Consider the following 25,157-nt stretch of genomic DNA (forward strand, 5'->3'; position numbering starts at 1 on the left):
GCCGGATATTATGTAACCGGATAGTTTTAATATCCGGTATCCGGCCGGATATTGGAAATGGCCGGACATAAATATATCTGGACGAGTTTGAATTAGATTACTTTTGTCAATAGATAAGGTTCAATTATTCTATTCGTTTCGTAATCGTTTTTGCTTTTGACAAGCCAAATTTGTTTTCAAATTATGAAATATTCTTTTCACAGACGCGACGCTTTTGAAGAAAAGTCATACTGAAAAAGATATTTAATATTTTTCATATTAAATCCTTTATTTGGGTGTAGCTGAAATATTCGATCCTTGACATATCATGCGAGATCATCAGGGTTTGGGGGATAGGGCACTTTACGTTGAATTAATTCGCTGCCCCCAATTATTATATACAAAATTCTGCCTTTGTTGGAATAAAAATATTTGATGAAAGAAAGGGACCAAATGTAAGATAACTGCCAGTGTCCTGTCCCTCCCTGGAGATCATGCTTTTTAGTAAGGAAGCAGATTTAATCTAGTCAAGTTTTTCCCTCCAATTATGAAAGTGGAGGTACTCTTAAATACCTGCATATTGACTCTCAGTAATTTCTACCCATCTTGCTAAGTATTTTTCTCAGGACTTAAAATAATAGGTTTTGATCCTCAAAGTGCATTGTTGAAAATAATGAATTGAATATGGGGATTGTATGTTTCTTTCTTTCATTAGGTTATGTAAGATTAGGTTATATTGGGTACTGCGTACAGGGTTAGGGCACAGCAGGTTTTGGCACCACAGGGGTAAGTCAGAGAATCCAACTACCCCTCGGCCTTACCTTAAATTTATTTAGGATGAGAAGAGGTTCAGTGCTCGATAGGCACTTTTAGAGAAAGCATCGATGAATATTTAAACCCATGAAATAAGTTTCTTTATTTACAAATTATTTTTAAAAGCGAAGCTTTTCTATAATTAGTGTCGGTCCGTCCGTCCGTCCGTAACGGATAGCTTTTTTCGTTAATTTAGGCATGTTAGATTTGTCCTACCTATCGATTTTAAACTTTGCATGGTGATTCCTTTAGTAGTTAGTCGTCAGTACGTCCATTTTAAACATGTCGATTTTTTTTCCTTTTAAAAAAAAATTTCATGAGATCTTATTATCCGATTGATCTGATTTTTGGTATATTAATTCCTGGGACAACAAAGTATAATGTTATAAGCGAAGCAACTCTATAATCAAGTCCTAAAAATGTAAGTATGTTCCTAAACATTATCCTGTATCCAGCAATTTTTACAAATTTACTTACAATTTTGGTTCGACTCTTATACATTTATATTTTGATTATTCAGTTCTGACACTATACAAATGTTAATGTCCGTTTGTCCTACCGTTTCAGTGCTTCGCTTTTATGAATGTTGTCATCCTTGTTTTTATATATTCATTTGCCAATCTATTTAGAAAATCTTTTAAAGTTATAACAAATACAAATTAGCCAGAAAAATTAAAAATAATTTTTAAAACCGCGCATGTATTCATGTGTAGTTAAAATCTGCTCATAGTAGCTCATTTTGTTAAAGTTGTCATTCTTTTAATAACCTACGACAAGGAAGGGATGGGACAATGGAGTGTAAATTATACTGGTCCCCAAAGTTTTATAAACAAGTTCTCTCATACGTTGGTTCAAAAACTTTTGGGGATTTTCATTGAAATTTATTTGGCTTTTACAAACTTGCAGTGATAAAACTATCTATAATTTTAATCTACGGAAATGATTATTTTATTATAAGTGGTTTTAATATATCAATTTATCTTCCATTATCTTATCCCTGCTCTACAACAACATTGTGTGTACCCGTTCTGGAACTTTGTTGGTTTTATACTTAAATATATAACAAGGACAATATTTTACACAACTAGTACAAGTAAGTCCAATAGTTAAAAAATGAAAGAATTAATGAATTGTGTGATGGGCAGTTATGAATCAGTCTGATTATTAATTATGTTTAATTCTCAAAGATGTTGTTAGGTTGATGAATCTACAAGAAACAATTAGATGTTTGTACATATATCTTGCAAAAATTATAAATACATCTTTCTCTTCTTTAATTGTCACACTTACGTACTGACTGTAACTAGACCCTTGCTCTAGAGTAGCTACGCTTCTAATGATGACAAGGAAATAGTTTGCAAAATTAAAACTAATTTTGCTTAAACATGATTGTTTAGTTAGTTGGCAGGGTGGCAGTGCACATTCTTAGACTAGTTTGGTAAAGCAAAGCTTTTATAAATAGGTTTTCTCGTATATGCTTCCTTCTGTAATAGTTATTCTACTAATTTAAAAATTTGACAAAATGATAAGGAATAACCAAGAGACGTAGCCTTTGTGTCAATGATATGTAAGAGTCCTTCTTTAAATATGATGTTTGAAATAATAATTCCAATAACGATTATTATTACCCTGGGGCCTGGGGCATATCTTATAAACGTCTATTTTTTAATATCTTGAATTGCAAGCAATTTTATAAAAACCAATAGTGCATTGTTGTTAAAACTTCTTTGGAATACATCATCGTCTTATCATATCTACAAAATAAAGCCTACGTACTATTATAGTTGTTAATGGTCGTCTGTCCCTGTCCCTTTGTCTGATTTCTTAAACTTCATTTTAATATATTTTGTCATCCTTGTTAAAAGCGAAGCTTTTCTATAATTAGGGTCGGTCCGTCCGTACGTCCGTCCGTCCGTAACGGATAGCTTTTTTCGTTAATTTAGACATGTTAGAATTGTCCTATCGATTTCAAATTTTGCATGGTGATTTCTTTAGTAGTTAGGTACGATTTAGAAAGCGTATCAACTCTATAATCATTACCAAAATGTCCGTGCGTCCATTTTAAATATGTTGATTTTTTTACTTTTTTAAATAGTTTTTTTCGTTAATTTAGGCATGTTAGAATTGTCCTATCGATTTCAAACTTTGCATGGTGATTCCTTTAGTAGTTAGGTACGATTTAGAAAGCGTAGCAACTCTAAATTCATTACCAAAATGTCCGTGCGTCCATTTTAAATATGTTGATTTTTTTACTTTTTTAAATAGTTTTTTTCGTTAATTTAGGCATGTTAGAATTGTCCTATCGATTTCAAATTTTGCATGGTGATTCCTTTAGTAGTTAGGTACGAGTTAGAAAGCGTAGCAACTCTATAATCATTACCAGAATGTCCGTACGTCCATTTTAAACATGTTGATTTTTTTTTTACATTTTTAACTACAAATTTGTATGTGACCTAATTATCCGATTGGTCTGATTTTTGGTATACTGATTCCATAGACAACAAAGTACAATATTATAAGCGAAGCAACTCTATAATCAAGTCCTAAAAATGTAAGTATGTCCATAATCATTATCCTGTATCAAGCAGTTTTTCAACAAATTTACTTACAATTTTGCTTTGACTCTTAAACATTCGCATTCTGATTATTCAGTTCTGACATTATACAAGCGTTAATTTCTGTTTGTCCTACCGTTTCAGAGCTTCGCTTTTATGGATGTTGTCATCCTTGTTAATTTGCAAATCAGTGAATGATATGTTGGGTTTTAGCAATGGTTTTGAAAAATTCTTGGACCATGACGAAGTGCATACTCAGAAATTACTTACCTACGTAGATTTGATGTATTTTATTTATTTTTTTTGTAAAAAAGTTAAAATTAACAAGAACATTGAATTCAATTCTTCAGCATTAAGCATAACCTGTCCGTCGGTTGTCGGGTACAAGCAATAATAGGAACATTCAAAATTGTAACTGCTGCTTTAATGTCAGGATAGATATGTGTCGTCGGTATTTGAATGAGTAGAGGATATGCTTTGGCACACAAACAGGCATCACTCATAGTCAGTCACAAAGGAAGACAAATAAATAGGAATTAAATCTATATACCTAAACAAAAATATCTCCATATCCAAAAGACTGCATTGATTGGATTCTACTTTTCAGGAATGCGGAATCTTGGTAGGTTCTAACTTTTTTTTTTTTTTTGGAAGGGGGGGGGGGGGTAGGTAAACCCCACAAATAGAAACAACCCTTTTGCTATACAAAATATTCCTCTGTATTAAAATTAAACAAGGCTAAGGAAAGCAGCATCTAGTTGACCATAAGGATTGACCAAGTTTCATTGCAGCTGTGATACTAGAATCTACCAGGGATCTAAATGGATAAGACAATGACAGATAAATTGATATTCACCCCCAATGATGATACACAAAATTACCCCGTTTGTAGATTACAATTAGTGGTGAAACGATTTGACACTCATTTTAATGGACCAACCAATCAAAATTCAATTGGGCAAACGAATAAGAAAACGTTATTATAAAACTTTGGGGACTAATTTAGGTATTAAACAGCCCAATGTCCCCTCCCTCCCGGAGAATCTACGCAACTCCTTTACCATACCCACCTAGTTATATTAATAAGACTACGCCCTTCAGTATTCATGCACCATAATCATAATAGTCTTGACGATTATGAGTCATTATTGGTATACCAAAAACTCAGGGGTAGAGAGGACAATGATGATAAGGTTATCAACAGCAATGATAAATTAAACACTTGTTACCAAAGAATAAATTTAACATTTTTGGGGGATTGATTTATCCTCCATTGCGCTATCCCTGTGTCCCTGCCACTTGCTATAAAGGGATATGCAGAAAACCAACATTATTTGCTATGTGTGTGTGTGTGGATATGATTATGAATAACAATTATTGATAAAACATAGGTTGCTGTAGGTCTGCCCTTTCATTCCCCCTAATTATATAATGTGGCTAATGTATTTTTATTAGCGAAGCTACTCTTTAATTAAAAATGTTCGATTGTATGTCTGTCTAGATCATTTTGTAAGAACGTGATTTTCTCGGCTTCTATTTAAGCCGATTGGATGTTTTTAAAAGATTTTCAGCACCAACGACATACTGTAGTTCTATAACTTGTTTGTTGGTCTCTCAATCATGCTACAGATTTATGACCACTGAACATCTGCTATTTAGTTTCTTCATCCAAGATTTTGTATGCTTCGCTGCTTATGGATATTGTTAGTCATCCCTCTTTTTTCCATTGATCACTTTTGTTAATTAATTTCTGTTTTATTTCAGATGAAATTATGTAAAACCATTGTGGACATATTTACAAACGTTACGGGAGTTATGTGCCTAACGTAGGAGGTGATTTACAGATTTTTATTAAAGGTAAAATTTTTACAATTTTCAGCAACACTTAGGTATAATTGTCCATATGACACTCAGCTATACGACAAGCAAAAAAAGAAAATTAAACAAAAATACAGTACATTAAAATTACTTGAGAGAGAAAATACTACATTACAACTAAAAAATACCATTCGTGATCCAACAAATTGACGGACTGACCGACTTTCTGGCATAACCATGTGGTACCATAGCTGCGCTATTTATTAGGGTAGGGCCCTTAGTTTTAAAATCGTAACAAAGGCTTTTTTCAGCACTTTTACATAAAATAATAAAATTGTGTGTATGTTATTCCCTGAGTTGTATAGGTATAGTGTACAGGGTGTGTCACTTAAAAAGTCTTATTTTTTTTTAAATACATCATTTTCAAATTGAATAATTTATCAAACTACTAATGAATAGTGTTACGTTCTTCCAAGAATTTTTGCTATTACTTTTGTCCACAGCCCTTAAAATTGCGACGCGACTCTTTACTTAAAAGCTATAGATTTAAGGTGCATATATTTTAATATTTTTTTTTTTACTTTGGACTCAAAACCTTTTTAGGTTCTGGTGACCCTAAAATGCTCCTCATATTTTGTTAAATTCAATGTAGTCTTGATTATTTCGAAATATTTTTTTAAGAATAAAAAAGATTTACTTGCACAGTTTATGTGACGCAGCCGTATGTGGTACTCCGCCCCTAAAATTATCCTCCTCCTAGTTAGTAAACCCCTCTCTTATCCTATTCCATGTGTAGCTTATATGTACATCTCTCCTCCCTTTATGGAATCCATTCAATACTGCTAAAATAAAATTAAAAAGTAAGTAAAGTATTATATGTACATTAAAGACCTTGGGTCGAGACTTTTATACCCAAAAAATGAACTCGACAAATATTTTAGGATAATTCATAGCTTTGGGTAATCTTTGCTCTTAAGGGGAATTGCATAACAGCGATGTCCATTTAAAAAGACCCACTCAATATCATAGGAAACATACAAATCTTATCATAACAGCGCAAGTGAAATAGATTTCTTATTTTACAGACATTAAGATCTTCACAAAAAGTTACCTAGAAGACTCTAGATATTGACAACTTTTTATCTTTTTTGTATGAGCGTTTGCTCCCATATGCTTTTCCCCGCTCCACACTGTTGCTCACCCCCCCCCCCCCCCCTATCCCTCTCCCGCATCCCATGTTCCACCACGAACAGAAAGATCATTCCCGACCGCTGTAGAAGTATTTACTCATTCACGAGACAGTGCTTACGGAAAACAGCATAATTTCTTGGTAGAATTTTATATTAAGATTGTTATTAAAGTTTAAAAATGCTACATACATTATTTAATTCTTTACATACATCAAACATTATTTTATTGTTTGCAATTCTTGAATTTGCTAAAATATTATTTTAGTTGCAATGTGTGATTTTGCTCACTTACAACTCCGCTCCGTTTTGTTCGTTCGTACTGTTCTGTTCTGTTGCCGTCTCTCTTGATAGAAACCGTTGAAGGTATAGCCATAATGTTGGGGGTGGGGGAGCGATGGAAAGGTAGGGTGTGTGGGGGAGAGAGGGAGGGGGGCAAGAACTTTAATTTTATTTTATTTTATTTAGTTGAGTTGAGTTACTAAAACTGAAGTAGAGTATAGGGAATTTATATACGTGCAAATACAGTGAAATATGCACGTTTTATGTAATAAGCTTTAGATTAATTTTATTTATCCTGTTAAGGATTTCTTGTGTTGTGAAATGTCAACAAGTAGTGCCAGGTATAAACCTGCTGGCGGTGGCGGCGGGATCCAGCCCCGTTATGATCCATACTCAGTGCCGCACCAGCCATATAACGGTAGTAGTTCAACTACCCAAAAATATCAACAGTCGGCTCGCCATTTGCGGCGCCAGCCGACAGCTACAATCAGCGTCGGCGGTGACGACTGGGCCAACCAAGTGATAAATAACGTTGTTGGCAGCCTAAACCACGCACCCGGTGACTATTATTCAAGTGATATTAATAACGATTTTCATTACGGCCAATCCGCCGCAGCAGAAGTAGATCCCGCCGTTGTGCAGGAAAAAATAGCGGAGAAAAAACGGAAATTTCATGCAGACCGAACACTGGAACTAAAAAATTTACCAGATGGCGCCACGGAACAGGTAATCTTAACTTTTTTTTACATATTTTTCAATCTTTTTGTCGGGGGGAGGGGAGTACTTCTTAGAGACCAATTCTGTTGGGGAGCTTGACTTACCCTACTACCAGCGTTAAATAAAAGTGTAAGACAAAAAAAGGCTTCCTTGAAAATTGTAGACTTTACTTACAAACCTTTCTTTAGTTTATTTGATTTTTCAAAAAAAGAGTAAAAACTCGCACAAGAAAAAATATAGAATAACGTTTTTATTCCCCTTACTCAAAAATGCCTTTATTATGATTTTTCCCTCTTTTTTTCTGCGTGTCTCTTTGATATAATGTGTGAGTCGTGAACCAGTTTTTTCCCTCAGCTTGGCGGGGTTTTAAATTTCAGGGTAGGAGAGGATGAATAAAATTGGGGCGGGACATTACTGAAAATTTTTGCTCAATGGGGGTATTAACACTCGAGGATCTATGATATTAATTAAACTTAAAATTGATAATGAAGAATGTTATTTTGTAATAAGCTAAATATCTCAGAAAATGCTTGACTGATAAGGTTGTGCCTTTCAGGAAGGCTTTTAACATGCCTTTGAATAGTTTTAGGCTATAGACATGCCTCCTCCTACCCTTTCTTTGTCCTCCTACAATTCTAAAACTCCTTGAATAAAAAGACCCCAAAAGAAATGCGGGTGAATTTTTTTCCACGTTGAACAATTGACAATAAATCAATGTACCCCAGCCCAAATTATGATAAAGAAAGTTACCCCTTATCTTGTTAAAAATTAGTGGATAAGTTTGGGAACTGTTATTTGAACAAACCAATTAAAATTCATTACCCCCAAATTTAAAAACTAACAAATCCAGTGGCATAACATTATATACTTGGGGGGAGTCCTTTGTCCACTCCCTCCATGGATTTTTTTCACTTCAAACTAGTAGTTGAATCTATGAAGTAAAATGAATTTTGTTTTAATAATTTTCATGGAATTTCCTGGATATTAAACTGTACCCTTTTAGAAATACCATACTTATGGATATCATATTCTTTGAACATAAAATTATCATAGATTCAATTAAAATTAATATCTAATTGTATTTAAATACAATATTAAACAAATTAAACTACCCATATATTTATAGAGTTAAGTTTAATTGAATTATCGTGCAAACATTATTAAACATAAATAATTCATTATAGTTTGCAGTGCAATAAAATACAATGAGCAAGGCCTTGTCCATAGCATTTAATTTTAATTTTAATTCACTAAATTTTGACTTTTTAATTGTAAGTAAGATGGAAAAGGGGCCAAATGAAAGGAGCTTTTATACCTCTCTAGCACCAGATGTTTAGTACAGCCAAGTGGGATGGCTTTCCAAACAGCAAATAGAATAAGTTAGCATATTATTCAAATTGAATAGGATTGGTACATTGGTTATATTGCTTTCTTTATCTTTTTATTTTTTTTATTTAACCCTTACTTTGCCTATATGAACTTTCCATAGGGAAGGGTGTTAAATGTTCATAATATATCCTAAAACCATATCAAATATTACATCCAAATAGATTAAGCCATTCAAACATTTTCCTTCATATAAAAAACAAATATATTAGGCACTATCTTCGATATATTTGCTCTTTTAACTGATTAGGTATCTTTTAAAAATCGTTTACAAATACCTATTCATTTGAATACGATTTTATGGTTTTTGCTTGCTTGGAAGAACATAAAAAAGGTTTTGCTTCGACTGCAAGCTATATAGCTTTGTATCTATAGTTTGTGTGTGTGTGTGTGACAGTGTGTTTGCTTGTGTGTGTAATCGCGTAACGGAACCGTGAGATAGAGAGAGCTAGTGATTTGTAAGAGTGTGTGAGAGTTTCAGGGGGTGGGGGCATATGTGCTTGGTTTTGTACCAAGAGGTTGATGCTTTAATATGGATATAGAGTATAAATAAGCAAATAAAAGTTCTAGTTTAATTATAATATTTCTATGTAATCTGTTGAAAATATTGCATTTTGGTGATGATTACTTTTTAAAGTGATTCCTTAAAAATATTCTCTTTTTTTGTTGAAAAAGTATATTTTTGTACCTTTTTTTATGTTGATTAAGTAGAGTACATGGTGGTTTTTATTCATAGGTATGCCCTACGTCGCGTCGATGTCGTTTTACGTTTTATTTTTTTCATAAGTTTTAAAAAATATCTTAGGAATATTATTAACGAGAAAAGCTGTTTAGACTCAAAATTTGAGCCAGTTTAAAGTTAACTCTATAGGTAGGTATATTGTTTATTTTTATGGTAAGAGTAGAATATTAGGCTATTTTCAAAAAACGAATCTTTTTTAATCAATTTAAAAAGTTACCTAATATTATTGCTTTTATTATTTTGCTGCTTGATAACCAAACTACTGCGTGTAGTACTGTAAATTGTTTCTTAGAAATATTGGTGAGTTGAACAACTATAATAAAGGGGATACAAGGGTTGTATGGGGGTTATATCCCCTCTAACTCCAAGGGAAGGGGTGGAGGGGGTGAGTTATCTAATAAGGACGGAAGTTCCAAATGACATAAATGCTATATTATGAAGTAAATAGCTGTGGAGCACAATTTAAATGTCGAATTGTTGACTGATTGTTGATAAAAATAACATTGTTCTAATACCCATGAACCCGGAAACATGGAGCAGGTCTAATTTGTGTTGTGTGTTTTTTGTGAGATATGGCTTTTTGAAAAAAAGGCATTTAGTTTCTACTTCTTCCACAAATTAAAATGCTTTCTTGTTTTTTTTGTTTGGGCCGCCCTTTGGACCTCTAAATCAACGATTTCAAAAAATTGGAAATCTTCGCCTTTTTCTGCGAATTGTCTATTTTTATTAGCTTGTAGGTGTATTTCAGAAAATGACTCCAATAATTTTATTGTTTATTGTTGTACACGAAGGTACAGTAATTTTTTATACATTTGATAAAGGCATCAGTTTTCGTGTAAACAAATCTTGTTTTACTAAGTTTGTAAAATCAGACACGTAGAGGGTTCTAATTAGCAGGTGCATTGTAGAATGTGTTCTTACAGTCATGGTTTGCTTACATGTAGAAACAAGGATGACATCGCTCATTACCTCAAGGCACAATATATAATATTTGAAAAAATGTAGAAAAGTAGCAGTTTTATTTATATTTCTTAATTTTTGGGTTACATTTTCCAATGTCACCTAAGTAAGGTTTTTTTTATGAACATAAAAAATTGGTGGATAAATTTTGTGCTTTTCAAGAAAGCTTCTTACATAGTAATAAATGTTTTAGGCTATTTTATGAAAGTAAACCCCTCAAATACTTTTGTTTTAAAATAAAATTTTCTATTAAAGAATTAATGAATGATTACTACAGACAGACGGAATTACCCTAATAATAGAAAAGCTTTGAAAGCCAAGCAGTGTTTACATGCAAGATAGGTGATAAAATACCTTTTTTGGACATAGGTATTTAGGTATTTTGGCCACATTTTCTGATGCATCTTTAAGGACCTTTTGCAAGGCCCAAACAGGATTACTTTATACAACAATCTTCTTTATTTCTTTATAAAAATTTTTTACCAAGAAAAAAGAAGCTCAAAACAAGAAGGAGTTTTTTCATGAAAAATTGATGGTAGCATTTAAAAATAAAACATTTAAAGATGTAATTTAGTAAGTCTTCTTTGTGTAAATACCCTTTTGCTTATTTTTGAAATTGTTAAGGAAACAACTATGTATGTAGATCTACTTCAGGATGAAATGGTCACATGTAGATTAACATCTAGTTAAAGTCAGAGATAGGGATAAATTTTTCTTCAAAATAAGTGTCGACTTAAGCATGTAATGTTGGAGTTAAATGAAAGTTAACTCAAGCCGGACCTTAGTAGATATGCCCTCTGCCTATGTTAATATTTTTAAAAAATCAACTTTAATTCAATTACGTGCAATCATAACTCATAAAAATGTAAAACAATTAAGACTTTCACTCCCCTTCACAAATAAGAATAAAGGGGTATGAGTTTTCATCCCGTCAAACTCTACCAAAATCTTAAGAAAATGGAAGGAAGTTTTTATATTTTAAATATCCTCCAAAACATTGATTTCAAATCTTACCAAAGATACTTGACTCCTTATATTTTATTTGTTAATTGTTCTTGAAAATACTGATCCCCATCCTTTATTTTTAAGTCCTTGGATTTTGTATAAAAGATCAAGAACCATACTATAAGTATACACACATATATACATATTTACATCAACAGGGCATACATTAAAAATCTTAGATAATAAGATTCATCCATATAAAAACTTACCTAATATCGGAGTAAAAACTAAAAAATATAAAAGCTAAGGGACATTCTCACTTTTCTATGGGCCCATGTCTCTTAGGAGGGCGGTGGTACTCTCCCCAAAAATAGTTATAAACCTTTCCAAAACCTATTACATTGTAAAGGAAAAACATATATCGTTTCAGCGATGAGCGAGATCAATCAGAATACAGTCAGCAATACTCATAGACATCCTGTAACTTTTATTTAAGGATTTAAATTAATTTAAAAATTACAAATGATATTTTATGTTTAGGACTATATAAATTAAGACATATTTAAAGTTATGCTATTTAACAATTTTGTTGGAATACTAAAAAGATATCTGGCATCTTCTTAAATTTCCTCCATACAATTTCTAAATTCTATTGCAACAGATTTTTAAAGTCTTTTTGAAGTAAAGCTTTATAATACTAAGTTTTATATTCTCAAGTATCTTTTTATGTATGCTTCATATACGACCAAACATTGAAGCAAAAAAATAAAAGTACATGTTAATTAAATTAAATTCTTTTTGCACTTGTGAAAGTCATACCTACAATTAAAGCAATTCATTGAAATAATTTTTATTTTTACTTAAATAGGTATTTTAGCAAGGTTGTTTAATCCAATGCATTGGCGCGCGGAAGGATGTTGTCCATATCCCCATTAAAATTGAAACTTGGAAGGCCCACCTTCCTCTTGTACCACCAACCGGTAAAATCATGTGCACGCCATTAGTCCCATTTTTGGGCCTGTATCATAACATTGTGGGTCGCTTATAGAAATATTTAATAAAACTTGTCAGCCTTTTTTGGAGCATCAAAAACTAATATTTTCAAGGAGGGAGGAAACAATAGATGACAAATTTTACTGGTACCCTAAAGTTCTATGTCAACGTTATCATATTTGTCGGCTAAAAATCTTTGGGTACATATATTGAATTTGAATTGATTGGGTCCAAACTAGTAGTGTCCAGGCAATTGAATCCACAAAGGGGTAATTTTGTTTATTATTATTTGGAATGTCCTATATCATATCCCTACGACCCCAGAATATTTTAAACTTTATACACACTCGCAAGCATAAATATAAATATTTTAAATCCTTTCGTTAGTAAACATGAAGCCTAATCTCTTCTCATGTTTTTGCTACATTTTTATTGTCGAATTTGAGTAGTTGTGTATTGTTCTATAAAATACATGTTGAAAGTGTCTTATTACATGAAGTAAAGGGAATTTATATGCATGAGTAATATATACCTACCTCAAGTATTTCTACAGGGGAAATAAAATATTAAATATTAAATGGAAATACTTTTGGACAATGTACCTTTGCACTGCTGCACATGAAATTAATCATAAAATTAATCTAGTGATTGTTTTAATCTATTCTGCCCGCAGCAAATCTTTTACAACTTTAAAGATTTAGGATTTGTTAAAAAGAGGAACTAATTTTTCTATCCCAGTATTTTTATTTTATGTACGTAATTAGAATTTGGATATTAATGAAGATGAATAAACTTTAGAGACGAAGGCTGACACATTTAATCGAGATACAAAAAGTAATAAGGTTCACCACATCTTTGGATGGTTTCAAGCTATTTTGGTGAACCTTTCTTCTAGATGCTAGGTGCGCAGCCACTGTCTCTAAATATTTCATTATTATTTATATTCATCACAATCCAAAGCAGCCTGCATCCACAATTCCTGAAAGTATGGACTTAAACAGAGACCTGGGGGGATAGTCTACCTTAATTTAACTTTCTGGGAAGAAGGGGTGAACTTTCTGCCTTTACTGTTAATATGTTATGTATTACGTATTAAACTTAAAGGGAATATCTTCAATTTAGACTTTTTTTTTTAAAAGGTTTAGAGACAGACATAAATTCCAGGCTAAGTATGATATGACCACGACATAGCTTCCCTTTATTCTTTAATTGGTAAATTATGCCTTTTTTAACTACGCAAAGTGTCTTTTTATTTTGTACTGTGTATGTTTGATATTTCTGTATGTTATCAGATTTTTGGTGTCGTGTTTTATTAACATAATTCAAATCAAATGTCCGCATTAATTTAGGCTGATTATTCCATATGAAATTGAATTTGAACTTGATATGATAAGAATTTATGAATCTTAACATATTGATTAAACTCTTAAATGTTTAAGTATTACCTATTGGCTCAACCCTTAGCCTATAGGTTCTTCACGTTTTTTGTGTTCCATAAAATATTTAATTTTCTTTGGGTGGGGTTTCATCCGCCAAATAGGATTTGTTATACAGGCAAAATTTTACTTCGTGTCATATTTGTTTAGTAAGATAAAATTTGATATATATTGTACCTATTCTTTTATCTCATTTTATTTATACCTCTTTCTTAATATTAAATTTAATTGCTTCAAAGAAATAATATATACGTACATGTAGGGGTTAAATTCTGCTTCACCTCTATATTTTACTTAGCCAAATATGTGTAAAAATTCAATATTTTAAAGATGAAGGCTTGAAAATCATGTTGAAGTGTTTTGCTTAAAGTCATATAAAAGTGTTTAGCTTGAAAATCTTGCAGACTAAATTATTAAATTCTTGGAATGGGTAAATTTTAAAATGTAAGTAAGGCACCAGATATTGAAACTAATCTGATAGGGAGAATGTAATAGATTTAAAATACTAGATGATCTGTCAGAAACAATAGTACGTCAAACTTATAAATGATTTTAAGCAGTGGAAGAAACAAAAAAAATACCCTTTAGTACACGTTCTGACCAATAATATGGCCTGATTGTCCTTTATTGTGTCCTTAATGGTCCAATATAATGACTAGGGATCTAGATCTATTATATTTTTATATTTAAGGCTTTTCTTAAACTATTGCCAATCAATGTCCTCTCCCTCCATAGATTTTTACAAGTTTAATCGGTTTAACACATTCTGTTTATTATTATCTTTTTTATAGTTCTTTAAAACATACCTATACATACCTACTTATTTTATAAAATGTTTTTAGAATCGAAGCTTTTCTTTAAGTGGCCAACAATATTTATTTATCTGTAACGCAATATTCTTGCGCTCTCCTTCAATATCACACCTCTCTGTGTGTTTATTTTATTGTTAAAATCGTCACCGTGTTAGACAAAATCGTCCTTGTTTTAATCCAAAGCAGAAATAAGACAAAAACCTTTGGAATTGATACTCAAATTTAGCCTCCACCCCTTGTAAGCGCCCATTACATTCAAATTATCCTGAATTTTGTTATCTTCGTTGCTTGCAATTTAGCGTAAAGTATGCAAAATACGTTTCATGCTGAAAATGTACAACACATGTATTTATGCATCTTATATACAGGGTGACCAAGTAATTGATACTAGGATTTTTTGAACCGTTAAGCTACTTCATAAAGTTTCAGGCATTAATAAAATAAATTTCTTCTCTTCAATCAATTTATTATTTTAAAAAGTCAATTGAATTTTATTTCTCTTGTCTCCCTGATTATGGCCGACACTCTTACCCATGGATTTAATTGTAGACTGGACGCGTAATGTCGAGGGGAATCTTCTCAAAAAAAATCCGTCTGCTACAATAAATAGCGGCCTAGTAAGACCATTTCCTACATAGAAAATAAAGATGCCACTAAAAACTTTTCAAAGAGATTTTCTATTCAAATTTTTAGGCACCCTGTAAATTGAAAGGAAGATATATAAGATTCCAAGATAGCTAATGGAATTGGGCAAATGGACACTGCTACAATTTTCTGTCACTTTGCTATTTTCCGTGTTTTTGGCCAGGGGTGTTAAGGGGTCTAATATACTAGGAAGTAGAAATTTTCCTTTGAATGTGTACCTAGGTAAAAATTTCACTTGTTGGGCAAATGAAAAATAATTATATTAAAAGGCGTGTTCACTTTATTTGAAAATTTATACGTTGGTTTTGTCCCCTTTGGGTGGGTGGTTGAAATATTTTTTTTTTTTTTTTGGGGGGGGGGGGATTTTTGGAAACGTAAGGGTCATGCAGAAAATCGCTTAAAACCAAACCAGGACTTTGAAAAGCTTCTCTAAAATAGTGAGATCAATTGGTTTAGTGGTTAGTTAGATCTTAGCTGTTTAACAAACTTTTATTTCAAAAATAAAACTCCAATTAGAATAAAAAATTTATATTCATTTTAAATAAAAGTAATGTAAGTTAGTACAGTATGCAAACAGCACCTGGCGTTGAGGCATTAAAAATATATTATTAATTTCCATACTAGTGTTTGCTTTGTTATTATTCACAAAGACTCTTTGTTCTACCAGTTACTTTTTCGGTAATTAACATGCTTCAATATTATTACGAGTTACTCATTAATAACTTACCTCCAGGGATCTTAAGGGATAAGACAAGGGATGATAAATTGGTGTACATCATCGAAAATTTCAAAATTATTGGTGGAAAAGTTTGGACACTGCTAGTTTGTACGAACCAATCAAATCTCCTAGGAAAAGAGAAAGGTATAAGGAAAAATTTTGATTATGAGGCTCTACTAGTATTTATTAACTTTCATAGTATCTAAAAATAAATATGAACTATACACATCCAATTTATAATTTTTTCAACATCAAATATTGATGAAGTATTGAATAAATAATGTATGATTGCATGCATTTTTTACAGTATAACTCCGAATTAAATCCATTTCCGCTGGATTGGAACCAGTTCTGAACTCTAATGGAATATCATGTATCGTATCGTATTATAGTTAATTTTCCTTGAAAAAATCAAAACAAAAAATCTTTTTTCATTTTATTAACCGCGGGAAACTGTCTATAAAATGATGTAGTAAATAACTATTCTTGTATTTTATAACTTCATGTCTCATTTATCAGCCGATAATTAAATATACTCAGTGTTTTTTTTAATAAGTTATTCAATTAGCTTTAAATAAAGATTGATAATCTAATAAAAGCTAATTAATAGTACATTAATGAGCTAAAACTGCTAGGAAGTAGGGGGGGGGGGGGGGGTACTATATTAATAACTACCTAAATCAAAGATTACGAGAAGTTTTTAAGCTACCGCCTTTTACCACTCTCAGAAGTATTTGTTTTTTAGTGTAATCGTCATTTTAAAAAAATATTCATATATTTTGTTAGGTATGTTTTTTGTGTTTCTAATAAGTGTTTATATTTTAGGACATTCGTCTTGCACTGCCCGATGTCGACATCATCCGTGTTGAGCTTGACCGCATGGACGTGCGGCACCGTCCCGGTGCCAAACTGTACCTGAAACACCCGCACATCCTGGACGCGTGGCCCGCGCACCGGGACAGTGTGTACGTGCGCAACAAAGAGGTGAATCTGTGCCTTGGCACGTCAGATAAATGGCTGTGTGTTGCCCGACTTCCTTTCAACTACACAGAGGAACAGTTGAACAGCCTGATGGCTCCATATGGTAGAATCAAGCACAGCTTTCTCATATGCTCAGAGGTCACCGGCGAGAGCAAAGGATACGGGCTGGTCAAGTATGAAAGCCAGGAGGCCGCGGCTCATGCGAAACAGTTTGTAAATGGAACACTGCTGGAGGACGAGGCCATACAGGTGGACTGGCTCAACTCATCATTTATTCAATATTCTCAGCTACATTCTAAATGTTTGTACGTCAGCAATCTGCCACCAAACTTTAGGGATCTGGCGCAGTTCAGAAAAATATTTTCGGTTGTGAAAAATCCTCCGTATTGTCAGGTTAGTAATAATACTTTTAAAATCAATGTTAGAATCGTCCTACAAGATTACAACTTCCTGGTTGATTCCTAGTGTAATCTGGAAGGGCTGTAACACTATAATCGTTATTCAGAAAGTCCATACGTCCATTTTAAACATGATAATTTTTACCCCATTTTTTTTGCTAAAAGAATACCTATGAAATAAATGCCTTTCAACTTCTAATTCAGATTACAAAAAAATTAGGTATTGTTATACGGTTATTATATTAAAATCCTGTTTGAAATTAGTTCAGTTTGATTATATTGATAAGAAATTTTAACCTGTCAATTAATAATTTATCCTGGTTTGTGCCATTATTTACGCAATTTATCATTTATGCAAAGTCTTTCAAATGCGCAAAATGTCACATTTTAGTAACTGAATGTCTGTCTGTCTAACCTCTGGACCGACATGGTTCTCTATTACAGTGGAGCTTCTTACAAGTTTATTGGGTGTCGTTTGACAATGAAGGCACGAAAATTCAAATTCGAAATTCAGTTGTGTAATCGAAATAGTAATAATTTACAGTTTGACGATTTAATAATGCAATACACGCGGAAGTAATGTCATACCTCCTAATTAATTATTTTGACACTTTTCTGTAATTTTGCTTATATAATGTTGAAAAATAAGCTTTTTATAAATATTATTATAATAATAAAAATAAGTGTCCTTTAAATAGAATATTTAATACAAGGTCAAAAATGTTGCTGTTAATAAAGGTGTTTTCTTTCAAAGAAACATTACAATAAAACGGAAATGCATTCACTTAAGTAAAAGATTTGTAATCTCATTGGTAGAAATTTGTTAAGCAATGCTAAAAATTGATTATGGCCAAATACTTTTCAACGAGTGTATAATTAACTTTTATTTAGATTGCAATGAAAAACGGAGTGTTGCAAAACTGGGGCCTAGTCGAGTTTTTCGACCACAACGACGCTGAGAGAACACAACAGGAGATTGACGGGTACAACCTGAAGGGGAGCAACATCCGGGTCCTGTACTGTATCCCCGGGGTCAACGCCATCAACATTTACATGAGCCTGGTGACGTCAGCTGACACGGTGTCGAAGAAGGGCCTAGTTGATGAGGTCCCGAGCAGCACTGTCTACGCACAGTTACAAAAGCTTGGCACACAGAATCCAGCGTGTAAGTATTTTATTTTTCGCTGAATACAAACCGGTTCTGACCCTGAAAATTATGTCGTTTTGTGATTTTATAAGTGTTGCATTAAAATAAATATCCCAAACCTAATCTGTTGTTCTGGCCCTTGCTTTTTACCAATGAAGGCTCCTATATGGCTAGACCAATTACGTATCCACGGTCAACTGTCTATTATACTATATTTTAACTTAAGTTTTATGAGCTTTAAGATAAATGTTTTTCAAACTGATTATATTCCATTTTTATGCAAATATACAACAAGCATTAACCATTACACAACATCATGAATGATGAAAAACAAGGATATAATTATGCATTACATCGTGTAACACAAACTTGTACTGTTGTTTTTGAGAAAACGAACCAAGTAATGGTTTATATGGAAATTAATTTTTTTTCTCGTATTCATTCGAATCCGGTGGATAGAAACCGGTTCTCATCCATACGAAAAAAACTATGTCTAGCATCGTATTATATCCAGCTTTCTACGAATATAGAAATGTACAATTATAAGGTTAAAACCAGTTTTTTAGCCGGTGCCTTCGGCACCCCGGGGCTAAAAAAAACTAGTTTTAATCTCATAATTGTACTTTCTATATCCGTGGAAAGCCGTTTATAATACGATGCGAGAAATAACTATTCTCGTATTCATTCGAATCCGGTGGATTAGAACCGGTTCTATTCCATACGAAAAAAACTATGTCAAGCCCGTGCCTTCGGCACCTAGCATCGGGGCTAAATAAACGGTTTTAAACTTATGATTTTACATTTTATATCCGCGGAAAGATGTTTATGATACGATGCGAGAAATAACTATTCTTAACGTACCTACAGAAAATCAAAGAGACAAAGTATGATTTTGTCAGGTGATATCATTAAATCGCTTATTTTTTATTTTTACAATAAAGGCCTATAAAATTAAAATTTTACCTTTACTGACATTTAGAATATTTATTTCATTAAATGAAAAGAGGTTATGAACATTGATTGATAATATGTTAGTGTTCAGGTTATGTTAGTACATTTTAAATTTATACATATTGATACTTTAAAAAATCCACAAATACCCTACATATTTTCATTTTATTGCGCAAGTGACTCGACATGACAGACGGACAGACCACCCTAGTCATAGAGTAGCTATTGTCTTTTTAAAACTGTTTATTAATACTTCCTTCCATCACCTTATGAATATAATATGCATTCACTTATAAGCTGATGCATGAAAAAAACTCGTGGGGCTGAACTAAAATGGTTCATTAAAAGAACAGTTAGAATTGCAAACGTATTTATATTGTGTCAAGCACACACACACACCCACATAGACACACTCACAAGCACACACACACACACACACAAACACACGTCATTTGTGGTCTATATTAATAAAGAATAAATTTTTCATACAAAGGTTGTGATGCATTTTTAACATCGCAGTTTTAAAAGAGCTCCATTATATCCCTATAAAAACACGTCCAAACATGAAGTTTAAAATAATCAAACCTTGAGTTGAGAGGGTTAAAAAGTGTAATATATTCGTGTGCTCTTATGACTTGACTGCTTTTTTTGAAAAGGTCCCAGTCATTTTTGTATATCAGAGTGTGTGCGTGTGTTTGTGTGTGTTTTATACCATTTTGCATTAAGTTATTATCACAATGGCTCAATTGTATTTTGGAGCAACAAATAACTGTGACGTAGATTAAAGGGGATACCATTGCAGCCTTCCTTGGATCTTTTTTTTTTGAATAATTTAAATTTTGTAGGAAGAGTTCTTTTTTCCCCCGAGCCATTATTTCCTAAAAAGAAGACTGTATGTCAGCTGTTTTATAATATCGTTCAACAAACACACAATAAGACATCCAATTGTTTTTGATAAAAATTGTACTGAAAAAAATAATGTGTGTATGTGTACATTATCATGAGGAATCAGATTAAAGAGATATGATTTTGCACCAAATTTAGTTGAACAAGCATTACACTACACATCTAAACTTATCACGCTGCTCGTTGCTGCCTTTTGTTTGTTAGATCAGTTTTGGTAGCGTAGCTACTCTATATACTTCTGGTCTAGTTTTAAGTAACACAATTTTTGTGCCTCCCCGCAAAGTGCCTTTCCCACCTTTTTTGTATGCGTAAACCCTGGGGAAGTCACTCACCGGAGCTTAACCCTGCGGAGCTACCCAGTTCCCAAAGCAAACTAGCCTTAACTTACCTTAAGTAATAAACAATTAAAAGAAAAACTACCTTCCCTTATTTTCATTTAAATATAATAATAAGTTGGGGGTTGGTCGGTGAGAATTGAGAATTAATTTTAAGTTGGTAAAGTAACAACTATTTTAAAATATTTTGCTTTTAATGATTCAATAGATTTAGTTAACAAATACAAAAATAATAACTTATATTCTTCCTATGGATGTTGTCATCCTTGTTGTACATTTTATTTTGCAGTTCCTTAAATCTAAGGTGGCGACAATATCCGAGATTAAGGCTTAGAATTTTCCTTCATGTCATCAAAGCCCGTCATAGCCAACTCATTTATCCATTATACGACTTTTAGTGGCTCAGAAGCTTTGTATGTGTCATCCCCCCATAAGCTGGCACAGCGATAAAGATTCCCTGAAAATTGAAGATTAATCAATCCATTGGTTTTCAAGATCTTACTGTATTGTATAAGAAATATTAGTTATATACTTCTTGATTAATTTTGAATCATTTCCTTATTACAAAACTGCCATAAATTTAAAGAAGTGTAATTGATAAATTGGGCAAGGAGAAGCAAGGCAAGTTGTTCCCAGGCTAATTCTGATTTATGGTTCTTGTGTCGACATTTCACTGTAAAAAATGTTAATTTTTATTTGCAAATTGAGCCATTTAAGAAAAATAAGACATGACAATACAAAGCAGCTTTTCTTATTTTTTAAATAAATTTTTCTTAATTATGAAATTTGTTGATAACTTCTATAGGTAATCTCGCGACAAGTGCCAAATTTTAACCATACCTACCTAACCAGGTTTTTTGTCTTCGTTTGTATGTACCCAACAATATTTGTTTCTGCTTTATTTTTCGCGTCTATCTATAATACAAAGTAGCTTGATGTCTGTCCGTCCGTCTGAAGCTTAAGATCTCGGTAACCACTGAACCAATCGGATTCTACTCTTCAGGGAATATACCTACTGGTCCTGTGGTGGTTTTAGGCTATTTTCTTGGGGGTTTGGACAAACCTAACCCCCCCCCCAAAAAAAAAAAAAATCCCCCATTTTTTTTTGTATGAGATTTCCTTATTTTAGATATTATTTTTTTTTTACGAACTGCACCTTAACTTTTTTTTATCATCTCTTGGGGCATAGCCCCTAGAGGCTAGGGGCGAAGCCGCTAGTATAATTATATTTAAATAGGATTTATAGCGACAAAAAAAATTATGATTAAGTTCTATAAAATATATTAGTTGGTTATTTAAATTTTTTTTATAAAAAACAAGTAACAGTATTAGTTGGATAAAATATTTTGATACAAAAGTTCTTGTTTAAAAAATTCAAATAAGCAATTAATGAGGTTGATCAAATTAACATAAAACCATATGCGGTTTCAATCCTCCAAATGTATGATACAAAGTAGAACGATGTATGTCCCTCTGTCCGTCTGAAGCTTAAGATCTTAGTAGCCGCTGAACCGATTAAGATCTACTCCTCAGAGAATATAGCTACTGGTTCTTCGGTGTTTTTAAGCTATTTTCTTGTGAAGCTTAATTTTTGTATTACTCTTGTAGGCAAGGTTGCGTGAATGTTAATTCTTTATTTTTACAACTTTTTGCATATGATAGAAATAAGTTGAATAAAATATTTTTAAGAAATATAAAAATTAATGATTATCAATGTTTTAGTTGCGCAGAATCTACAGAACATAATCCAGAATCACATCGACAAGTCCAACAATCCAAGTGGTACCCTGCAGCCAGACAACCCACACGACCAGGCCGCGCTCATGATCCTGATGGCCGCACAGCACCAGGAGGAGGCAGAGAAAGAAGGTGGCTCAAGTCTGTTACAGAATCAAGAAGTTGTGGAGGTGTTGCAGAATTTGGTGTGCGGCAGTCGCGGCCAGCAACAACACGAGAATGATGTTGACCCGTACGCGCAACTGTTAAGTATCCCAAGCTTGCAGGTTGTCTTGGGTCATCACCAGCCGCAGCCGCCAAATGGCTATTCAGCTGTCAATGGTAATTCCCCGCCACCCGCTATTGTTAATAATCTAAATCTGCTTAACAATACACAAACATTAAATGAAATGTTGGGTAGTTTAAAGTCTAGAAGTTCAGAGGGCCAACTAGACAGAGTAGCACCTCAGCAGGAACTCCAACCTGTAACCAAGCCACCACTAATTGCCGAAACACCGCCAGACTTCAGCAGACCACCTCCAACTCTCATGCCGCCTTCCCTAGCAACTCAGCCGCCACCTCCGCAACCAACAACGAAATTCCTGACACCGCCACCTTCAATGCCACCGATGGCACACAGTCCACCAACTTCTCTTCCGCCCCCTCACAGTGCGTTATCCCCTTTGTTGGCCAACCCAGGAATGTTTGTTCAGGCAACAACTTCCCAATGTCAGGTGTCCCAGTCCATGATGGCAACTAATCCCATGTTGACATCACCTCCAGCCACTGCACAAATGCAACTAGGATCTCCCTTCCTGAACTTTCCTGGATTACACGGAGTTCCAGGTCTACCTGGTCATTACATGCCTGGACTTGAGGGTCTTCTAACTCCACCAATTCAACACCACCCCGGACTAGTTCAAGCCATGTCATCTCCGCAACCAACAATGTTCTTCAACCCACTAACTGGTGGAATTTTCCCTGGCCTTTCGCCCAACATGGCAGGATTACTTCAGCTGCCACAGTTGGCTGTTCAGCATCCATCACTAGCAATGCCTCCGCCTGCGTCACCAAACCTGCCTCCACCGCCTCCAATAGCTCCGCCATCCTCCCGAGTAGTTGGGCTACCAAGCCCGCCACCCCCAAGCCAACCGCCGCCACATCACGTGATAAACAGTACTCCACAAGCGGTGAAGCGTAAAGCCTCGATCCCGCCTAGTCCCGAAGAAAGTCCGGAAGGACGGCGCTACATTGGACAACATTCACAGGGGTTAGGAGGACACTATGCTGAATCCTATTGGTCAAATAAACGTACCAAATACAACTAAAGATAAAAATTATTGAATATTCATAATGATAGGTATTCAAAGCTCAAAATTAAATTCATCTAATCTCGTGAAAAGAAGAAAGATATGATATTATATTCCAAAGATTAAAAACGTGATGATTTATTAATGTTTAATGTTGTATTTCTCTTGCCTTTAAAATATCTGGTAATTCTATTTATAATGGCTGTGATTCTATACATTAAAATTCATTCTCTTTAAAAAAAAAGCATTATTCAATTTGCTAAAATTATAAATAAATAAAAAGACTAATTAAATTTTTTGGTCTCTTATTTTGGGCATTTATTCCTATCTTTTATCTTCTTTGTTTTCTTCTTTCTTAAAATTAGTTTCTTTCACTTTTTCAGGGCAAACATTTTAATTAAATCTGGGGAAAATTACAAATTTATTAAATTGCTTACAATTAATAGTTTTTGGGCTCTTTTGCTTATTTATTTTTGAGGATTTTAAACTTTAATTTCTTCTATTTACTCTGCTAGGTTTCTTGCTATCCATCTTTCTTCTAATTTCTATCCTTTATTTCTTTTACAGCCAGTTATTAATATTTAAAATATGCTATATCATGTTTTTTGTGCATCATTATTTAAATCGATTGCATGTAGATATTTAATTCGAGATAAAATAATATAAAAGAAACAGTAATATTCACAGATATTTAAATTCTTTTGTTACTTCGGTAAATCTCTTTATTTTCAACTATCTAAAAAGATTTTAAAAATTTTTCTAAATTTAAATTTTTTTTGTTTCTGTGTGAATTTAGGGCTTTCAGCCGCCATAAATTGGCTTCCCTGTTTCATTTTAAAGCTGCTGGACTGCAGAAAAATAGTATTTTAGTGGAGGCTTGAATATGTTTTATTATTATTACCTACTTAAAAATAAACAAATGATATTTTGTACACTAGAAAATTACATCATTTTGATATGAAAATATCTTTCTGATCTCATTGAAAATGCCATTTAGGGGAATATTATAAAAATATCACCCTGAAAAGGCATTTCAAGCATTTCTTATTTTTATATGTTTTTATAAAACTCTCTTCTTAATCTATCTCTTCGTTAGGAAGAGATTTTAATAATGTCTTGTGAATTTTATATGAAAATTATTATTATGATCGTTTATTTTTTAAGAAATATGATTTTTGGTGGCTTTTTGATAAAACGTTCATGATAGTAGTTTTAAAATATGTATTATTTTTCTGTTTGTATATTTTTATATAAATGTTGAGTATGACGACATTTATATATTATCTTTCTTATTGTGCGTTCTTGTATTTTCTTTAATTACTATTATTAAAAATGTGCATTTTACGCTGTATTTTTTGTACTATAATATTAATTATTAATTATGTCTAATTGTTGTGTATGTAAATAATTATGTTTTTTATCCTA

The 25,157-nt window shown here is 32.9% G+C and overlaps 1 protein-coding gene across 2 annotated transcripts in view; it reads left to right on the forward strand.

Moving 5' to 3' along the window:
• LOC145316110 (uncharacterized) overlaps positions 1 to 25,157 on the forward strand; it is a 27,307-nt gene extending 2,150 nt beyond the window's left edge. Inside the window, exons 2-7 of one of the 2 annotated variants that reach the window (XR_013878319.1) lie at positions 5,112 to 5,204; positions 6,938 to 7,360; positions 16,814 to 17,362; positions 18,259 to 18,532; positions 22,429 to 23,915; positions 24,300 to 25,157. Coding sequence is in view for 1 of the 2 variants with exons in the window: in XM_080156413.1 (XP_080012539.1) it covers positions 6,956 to 7,360; positions 16,814 to 17,362; positions 18,259 to 18,532; positions 22,429 to 23,750 (2,550 nt within the window). In the remaining variant the exon portion in view is untranslated. Of the gene's footprint in view, positions 1 to 5,111; positions 5,205 to 6,937; positions 7,361 to 16,813; positions 17,363 to 18,258; positions 18,533 to 22,428; positions 24,026 to 24,299 lie in introns of those variants that run through there. The other variant, XM_080156413.1, reaches the window with a different exon arrangement.

The sequence above is a fragment of the Acartia tonsa genome, chromosome 4 (genome assembly GCF_053477335.1).
Source record: "Acartia tonsa isolate MP-2025a chromosome 4, ASM5347733v1, whole genome shotgun sequence".
Lineage (NCBI taxonomy): Eukaryota > Metazoa > Arthropoda > Copepoda > Calanoida > Acartiidae > Acartia > Acartia tonsa.